General features: G+C 45.3%; 1 protein-coding gene across 1 annotated transcript; it reads right to left on the reverse strand.

Moving 5' to 3' along the window:
* Positions 1-7225: 7225 nt before the first annotated feature.
* Positions 7226-8846, reverse strand: LOC115651164 (1-aminocyclopropane-1-carboxylate synthase 4-like). The gene is made up of 3 exons (XM_030562122.1): positions 8814-8846; positions 8013-8166; positions 7226-7803 (listed from the first exon to the last, which is right to left on the reverse strand). Exons 1-3 carry the CDS (start codon positions 8844-8846, stop codon positions 7451-7453), a joined length of 540 nt encoding a protein of 179 aa, XP_030417982.1. The 3' UTR covers positions 7226-7450.

Below are 8846 nucleotides of genomic sequence, written 5' to 3' on the forward strand. Positions count from 1 at the left end.
TGATGTAGCCTAGATCCAACACAGTTCTGTTTTGGTACAGGAGTCAGGATATCATAATAGACTGACAATTGGTCTGATCCACTATTTCAGTTTTCTGTATTACAACAAAATGGCAACCTCATTGAACTGAGTCTTTTCACTTCCTTAGTCAATGCAATTGTAACCAGTGACCAAGTGTAAAGTTATGCTACTGAGCAGGGTGCATCACATAGTCTATACTTCTTGATATATCCCTGTGCCCCCCACTTGCTGGGGATGGGGAAGATGAAATGTATTGTATAGCCATGACATAGCCTATACTGCCTGATGTCTACATCCCAATGCTCCCCACTTGCTGGGGGGCAGTGGGGAGAAGAAAGGTATTGCACATTAGAACCCTGCTTCTCATAGCACCAGTTGAAGGGCATGAAATGCTAGGGAGACCTTGCAGCCAAGCTTTCCACAGAAATGCTCATGTAATAGAAATACTGATTGCAAGTTGTCTGTCATTCCATATTCTTCTCCTTCCCAAAAGCACTCAAAGGAAAAGGCAGCTGTCACGCTTTGCAGCAGTATTAATCTTTAATCAGTCGAGTGTTTTTCCGCATTCAGGTGTTCAGGGAAAAAAGGGTCACGAGGAGGCTCTGCCTAGAATAACTAAGTACATGTGCATGGGCTGTGCAGTCAGAATCTGGTGAGTAACGGCAGGGAACAGACAGAGCAGCTAAAAATAGTATTTGCTTCCAGGATTTCTCCAGTCTATTTTTGATGCTAGATTTTAATAAGGTTGGTTGAGTTCTTACTAAAAATGACTGTTCCTAGCAAGTTAAGAACAAAAAGTAGAATATTTTTCACCAACACAGACTAAGTACTTTTGTTGACTGCAGCTAAATTAGGAACAAGGAAAATGGTCAGTTTGCCAGTGATTTATATAATCAGTAATAAATAAGACACAGCTTACTACCCTATTAATTTTGGTGAAATTTGGAAAACTGGAAGGAAGAAATGGGGGGCACACAGAGCCCCTAGCCTCTGGTTAGCCAACCCAGCACTTCAGTCAGGTCATAATGGTCTACAAGTCAAAGAACTGGTGGATGGCAGACATGAATACCCCCCGTCTCAGCCCTGGGTCATCCTCCCAATAGAGTTTAACATGTTGATACCTTGAATGATTTATCTCCCAGACACAAAGAAAATAAGTAATAATTGTGGGGGGAAAGGACTGAAGGGAGCACACAGAACCCCTGGTAAGGGGAGAATAGGGGAGACTAGTGGGGAAAAGGAGGGGAATATAGAGTCCCTGCTGTGAAGGGAGCTAATGGGGGACAATGGGGACACAGAGCCCTGTTGTGGAGGGGGAAACATAGAAAACCCCTGCTGGGAAGGGAATGGGGAACCCTGCTATGGGGGAGGAGGGAATGGAGGGACCCAGCACGCCAGGCTTATGGCAGAGGTTGGAACAGAGATTTCCCCCCTGTGCCAGGTGCTATGTATGGGGGATAATGGTTTAGGGAAGGTGAAATTGGGGCAGAATCTCAGGCGGAGGTGAGATTGGGGGAAGTTTTAGGGAGTTCCTGAAATGGAGCAGTATGGGAGGGTGAAGCATAAGGAGATATGGTGTGAGGGGAAATGGAAGAATGCAAGGAGCCCCTGTGGTGGCAATGAGCTCAGCCTACAGAAGCTACAAAGTGTGTATAGTGTACTGTCAGGACCTTTTCACATCAGCATCACAATCTTACTCCCATCCAAATGATGAAATACATCCTAGAATATCCCTGAGGAGATACTGAGCCAATACCGATTACCTTAAAAAGTCACGAAAGTCACTGGCGAGATTCCAGAGGACTGAAAAGGGCAAATATAGTGCCAATCTATAATGAAGGGAATAAAGACAACCTGAGGAATTACAGATCAGTCAGTTTCGCCTTCCGTACTCAGAAAGATAACAGAAGCAAATAATGAAGCAATCAATTTGCAAACACCTAGAAGATAATAAAGTGACAAGTAACAGAGCATAGATTTATCAAGAACAAATCATGTCAAACCAACCTAATAGCTTTCTTTGACAAAGTAACAAGTGCTGTGGATGGGGGAAAGCAGTAGACGTGGTATATCTTAACTTTAGTAAGACTTTTGATACTGTCATTACCTTCTCATAAACAAACTAGGGAAATACAACCTAGAGGGAGCTACTGTAAGGTGGGTGCGTAATTGGTTGGAAACTATTGTCTGGGAAGAGTTTATCGGTGGTTCACAGTGAAGCTGGAAGGACATACCAAGTGGGGTCCCACAGGGATCAGTTCTGGGTCTGGTTCTGTTCAATATCTTCATCAATGATTTAGATCAGGGGTGGCCAATCTGAGCCTGAGAAGGAGCCAGAATTTACCAATGAACATTGCCAAAGAGCCACAGTAATATGTCAGCAACCTCCCATCCGCTACACTCCTCCAGCCCACTGGCAGCACCGTTAATCAGCACCTTCTCCTCCCTTCCTATGCCTTCTGCCCACCACAGTCAGCTGTTTTGCAATGCATAGGAGGGTCTGGTGGGGAGGACTTAGAGGGCATGGAAGGCTTGGGGGGAAGGGGCAGGGGCCTCGGGGAAGAAGGGGAAGGAGTGGTGGCAGAATCTGGGGAGAGCAGGCGATTGAGCAGTGAGCACCCACAGCACACTGAAGTTAGCATCTGTAGCTCCAGCCTGAGTCAGTACTGTGCAAGGAGCTGCATATTAACCTGTGGCTCTGGAGCCACAGGTTGGCCACCCCTGATTTAGATAATGGCATGGAGAGTACACTTATAAAGTTTGTGAACAATACCAAGCTTGGAGGGGTTGCAAGTGCTTTAGAGGATAGGATTAACATTCAAAATGATCTGGACAAACTGAAGAAATGGACAAATGCAAAGTACTCCACTTAGGAAGGAACATTAGTTGCACACAATACAAAATGGGAAATGATTGCTAGGAAGGAGTACTGTGGAAAAGGATCTGGGGAGCATAGTGAATCAAAAGCTAAATATGAGTCAACAGTGTAGCAAAAAAAAAAAAAAAAGCAAGCAAACATTGTGGGATATATTAGCACAAGTGCTGTAAGCAAGACATAAATAGTAATTCTTCTGCTCTACTCTGTGCTGATAGGGCCTCAGCTGGAGTATTGTGTCCAGTTCTGGGTGCACACTTTCAGCAAAGACATGGACAATTGGAGAAAAGTCCAGAGTGCTCTGCCGTCGACTCCTGTACTCCATCTCAGTGAGAGGTGCAGACGGAGTCAACGGGGGGAGTGGCAGCAGTCGACTCACCGCAGTGAAGACACCACAGTTAGTAGATCTAAGTACATAGCTGAAGTTTGAGTAACTTAAATTGATCCTCCCTCCAGCACAGACAGGCCTTAGCTGGGGACAGACTTTGCCCTTTCTGTTCCAAAGGGGAATTCAAACAGTCACAACTTGTCTTGGCACGCTTCCACAGCTACATTCTCAGTTTCTGGAGACAGCCAAGCTTAAGAGTCTGGCCCACAGATACCTTCTTAGACAGTCCTCACACCTGTAAAATCATTTGCACGTAAAAAATGTCTAACCCACAGCACCACCGAACAACAGAGCATGCAACCCTCCAGTTAGGGTTGCCAGATAGCAACAGGAAAAAAACGGGACAGGGATGGAGGGTAATAGGCACCTATATAAGAAAAAGTCCCAAAAAAGCGGAATGTCCCTTTAAAACGTGACATCTGGTCACCCTACCTCTAGTATTGTTTTCCTGACATTTAAAAAAAAAAAAAAAGGCTTTTGCCCTAATGTATGAGCAGTTATATTATGCCCCCTCTTGCAAATAGGCACACTTTTTGTCTCTTTTAGTGTATAAGAAATAAAATAAACCCCTTAGTATTGTTAATAAGAAACATTTTACTGACCAGTGACAGGACCATCTGGGAAACACCCATTTCAAAGTTGTATATTAAAATAATTTCAGAGTTGTTATATATTAAAACTTCACCAGTTCTGCGAATGACTAAAGACCAAGGAGAAAATAGAGTCAGCACTAGTTAATGGTTGCTTTTGTTTATTACAGAAATCTAAAAAAGAAATAAAATACAATAGTGTTTTGATTTATTACTGTCTGAAGAGTCCTTTCACGTCCTTCATTTCAGAGAGCCTTCTCCCTCACTTTGCTACTGCTAGACTGAAATTTATGCAGCTCAGTGATGCCTTGGGAACATCACAAAGGGGAAAGGAGTCAGTTTTGTCTTTCCTTTGGCTCTCTATTCTGGCATTTTCTCTTCCCACTCTCTTCAAAGATGTAACCCACTCAATAACTTAAGTCGTGCTTTACCCTTCACAAGCAGAAATTCCAGTGTAAATGTGAAATAAATTTTAATCAGCACAGAGAATTTACTAAAAAAATTATGGCTAAAGTCTGAGAAAAGAGGATGAGTTAGTAAGCAAATAGAAATCTTTTAACTATTGCATTGTTTTGGAACGATACCCTTTTCTAGCCTTCTCCACTTAGGCATCTAAAAACAGTTGATGAAAATTTTCACTCCATGCCTGAAAGCTGGGGAAGCATTATCCCATTTACATTGATTCACTTTTGTCACATTGATTGTGGCAAGAATTAATTCACTCCTAAATCAAATAAACCCAATTTTTAGATAATGTAAGCTGCTTCCCATCCCTTTTAATGATAGACACTGCTCCCTTATCCCTCACTTTATACAGATTAACTGTTCCTTTTTCTTTGATAGAGAAGGAGAGACAACATCCTTGCATGGAGGTGAGCTGGGAATTGCTATCTGCATCGGCAATGTCTTTCAGTCAGAGGAAAGGTGTCTCTTTTGAAGCCAATGGCTTCTGGAGAGATAACTGCAGGAAAGGACCTTCCTGTGTAGGGTGAGTGGTTGCAATGAACGTAGTGCTCTTTCTTTTATTGCTTGAAACACCCCAATCATTGTTGGTGTGAGTGCCTATGAGATATGGGAGCCCACCTCTTACCGTTCACTCAGTCCTGCTCTTCATGTATAATATCGATGCTGAAGGAAAGTTCCAGGCTGGATAGAAGAATACTTCTGACAATGTAGCTCCTGTTGCTCTGGAAGATAGTTTTACTACACTGATGGACAAACCCCTTCTATTGGTATAGGCTATACTACAGAATTTTGCTAGCACAGCTACAGTGCCGTGGCTGTGCTGGTATAGTCCCCATAGAGGTAGACATGAACGTTATGAGATTTCAGTACATTCAGCTATGTTAAAACACAAGTTCAGTTACCACCAATGGTACACCTGGGCATGTAACAGGAGTGGGACCCCCTTCATAAATTATATTCACAATCATAGTATTTATTTTCTAGGACACAACTTGCTCTTGCTCTGGATTAACACGGATGACCTAATCTACACTTAAAAAAGATAAGTTGACATAGCTACAGTACCACATGGGTGTGAAAAACCCACATCCAAATACCATAAGTATGCCTATCTAACCCCCAGTATAGATGCAGCTAGGTCAACAAATGAATGCTTCCATCACTCGGGGAGGTGGTGTTCCTATATTGCTGGACAAAATCCTTCCATCACTGTAGGAAGTATATACACTATAGCACTACAGTGGCACAGGTGTGCTGCTGTAGCACCTATACAGGTATGAGCAAACTGCAGCCCATGGGCCGGATCTGGCCCATCAGGGCTTTGGATCCGGCACATGGGATTGCCACCTCCGTGGTGCTGCAGGCCCCACACTGCTCCTGGAAGTGGCCAGCACCATGTCCCTGAGGCCCTGGATAGGGAGGAGGAGCAGGGGCAGAGGGCTCTGCACACTGCCCTCGCCTGCAGGCACTACCCCAGCCACAGCTCCCATTGGCCAGGAACGGGGAACCGTGGCCAATGAGCGCTTCCGGGGAGGTACCCACAGGCGAGGGCAGCGCGCGGAGCCCTCCGTCCCTCCCTCCCCCAGGCGCCACAGGGATGTGGTGCCAGCTGCTTCCGAGAGCGGCGCGAGGCCAGGGCAGGCAGGGACCCCTTCCCTGAGCCCCCTGGTACATCCCACACCTCTCCTACACCCCAACCCCTTGACCTGAGCCTCTTCCTGCACACTGCACCCCCTCTCATATCCAACCCCCTGCCCCAGCCCTACATTCATGGCCCTGCATGCAATTTCCCTACCTAGATATGGCCCTTGGGCCAAAAAGTTTGCCCACCCCTGACCTACACTGTAGACATTCTGTAACTCCTGGATGTGAATATAATACATCCTGCTTTGTCTCAGAGGAAATCAAACTAAGGGCAAAGGAAAATGCTTTACACCGAGAGATCAGTTTACCAGCTACATTACAGTTTATCACCATCTCACAGAATGCAGCTCAAACAGGCTCTTTCAAAAACTAAAGAATCTTGTGTACCAGAAAGTTACCCTCAGAAGCTATCTGATGTAACAGTTTAGATTACATTTTTTTAAAGTTCTTTGATTGTGGGGAAAAAATCATAGAATATCAGGAGGTCATCCAGTCCAACCCTCTGCTCCAAGCAGGAACAATCCCCAACTAAATCATTGGAAGGTGCTGGCTTGACAGCTCTGAAGAGCCTGGCAGCAGCAGGGTGAGCACTCTCTATACTGTCCTGCCAAAGTGCCTTATTTCTAACCAGAACATCCTCCTAGTATAATGGAGCTGTCTACTCTCGATGACCCTCTGCATCCTTTGCCCATTTTGTTGGCAATTCCTGCTGAGAAGCTATCAGACCCAGTTGTGATGATGTTCTTTTATATGAACACAAAAAGCTGGACTGAGATAGCCAAGCTCATTTAAACACAGGGCACCAGATCACTATATTATATATTTTAAAATCACAATGGACCTGAGGCTGTAGGGGAACTAGTGATCCAGAAGTGAAAGGCTCCATAGTACTAGTTAGCTAAGTCATTTGATCCCTTCTGTTGGAATTTCTCTCTCTCTCACAGACAGACACACACACCACACACACACAACATACACACAAAAGTGGTCTAAATATGAATACACTCTTATTACCACCCCCCCCCGGCTGAGAGTCAGGGCAAGTGCTTGGTTCTTACTGTCAATACAGTCATATACAGTGGTTTGAGGAGAAACACATCTTCTGGGGCTGAAGGAATTAGTTTTCTCTGCACCTCATTCAGGAAGAATATAAAACATCATAATTATCTCAAGTTTCTGTCTCCCTGGGAACAGTGAGAGGAAACAAGAAGCAGCATAAAAGATGAAACGATGGTGCCTATAAAAAGAGCCAAGAACTTATTCATTTGAAAGGAATTATAAAATACGAGGCAAGGGGCAATGGCAGAAGCAAGCCCTGCATCCCCTACCCATACCTCAATACAGGGAAATGGGCTATACAATACAAAGCAGAGATTCCAAAGAGGAGGCCTGGGTAGCAGGTTTTACAAAGTGATTTCCTCACTATACAGAAAATACATTCTTTGCAGGAAGTCAAATACCAAGCAGTTAGGGCTCCGGTGTCAGTCCCTGCTCGATAAGGCCCATGGAGGAACAGAGGTCCCTACTGTTTCCCAACCAGTTTGCTGAACACGTCATAGATCTCTGGCTTCTCCTGTGCAAACTGCTCTGCTGTGTTCTTCTGCAGCCAGTCAGATGAGCGCATCTGCTGCTGCAGGAGGCCAATGAGGTCACCGAGGTTAGAGCCACCAGTAGAAACAGGCTCCTGGTGATGGGACAAAAGATGACCTCATCTGTACTGTCTGCTTTGCCGTCCTGGTCTGACTGGCAGGGCTGGTCCTTGTCCTCAGACAGAATCTCACGCTCCCTCTCTTCCAGGACTCTACGGATCCGCTGCATGCCTGGGGTAGTGTGAGGGAGAAAATAACCCACAAGGGTTACAACAAAAGCAAAAGAATCCCAAAACCCTTTTCAAATCCAAATGGACTTGGGGTAGGGAAGTGAAGAGAAATGGAGGAGGCTAGGGATAGAAGGTAATTTGAAAAGGGAATGAGGTGCCCAGAGTGCAGGCAAGATTGGGTGATGGAAAGGGGAAGGAAATGCCACACACCTAACTGTAGTCGGTGGGTTTTGTCAGCAAAAATGATACGGAACCACCCCGGCTCACTGCACTCAAAGGCTTTGCCACAGGACAGTAGAACCTTGTTATCCAGGAATCGCCTCCAGAGCAGCATCTCCTCCTCAAATGTTCCTGTCCTAAGGTACTGGGAGCAGAAGGGTAAGGCGTTAATAACATGCAGGTCACTCCACTGAGAAGCCTCAGTGCTCAAGATCAGTAGTAATGGAATTGGGACCCAGCAGCCACAGAGCTCTAAGGAGAAGGCTTTCACATGGAAGATGGAGAAGTTTGATTATCCAACTCTCTTTAGCCACAGAGAGGAGCTGCAGGACATGGGAGCCTTGAATTGAGGGGGGGAGAAAAGTGGCAGCCCCCACCAAGGAAAAAAGATGAGTAAACTATAACGGCCTGGGGAGATGTTTTCTGTCTCCTAGCTGTTGCAAATAGGTCAAGCTGTGATCCCCATGGGACCTGGGGAGACTGGTGAGTAGCTAGGATCCCTGAGGAATTGAAGCAATTATGGTTCCTAAGAAGAGGGGCTGGGGCAAAGATGGTGAAAAGAGACAGAATGCAGTTAGAAAAGATCCCAAGCAAGAAGAAAAATGTGTATACAAACTAAAGGGACCCATGAACCACACTTACAAAAATATCCTGCACCTCTTCCTTCCAGCTCATCAGAATGATTAATTAGGATCAGCAATGGTTTTACAACTACAGCTAACTCTTCTCCAGAATCCATGCGACAAATGTTTGCCTAGCCAGAGAACAGCCTCCTCTCCTGGGACCACTGACCTTTCGGAATCGATCCAAACAAGAAGCCGGCAT

This window comes from Gopherus evgoodei, chromosome 4, assembly GCF_007399415.2.
Source record: "Gopherus evgoodei ecotype Sinaloan lineage chromosome 4, rGopEvg1_v1.p, whole genome shotgun sequence".
Lineage (NCBI taxonomy): Eukaryota > Metazoa > Chordata > Testudines > Testudinidae > Gopherus > Gopherus evgoodei.

Coding starts and splice junctions, on each gene's coding strand:
- LOC115651164 (XM_030562122.1), bottom strand. CDS start 8,846: ATGCCGGCTTCTTGTTTGGATCGATTCCGAAAG. Junction 8,167..8,813: donor GTTTGGATCGATTCCGAAAG/GTCAGTGGTCCC, acceptor TTCTGCTCCCAG/TACCTTAGGACAGGAACATT. Junction 7,804..8,012: donor AACCCACCGACTACAGTTAG/GTGTGTGGCATT, acceptor ACACTACCCCAG/GCATGCAGCGGATCCGTAGA.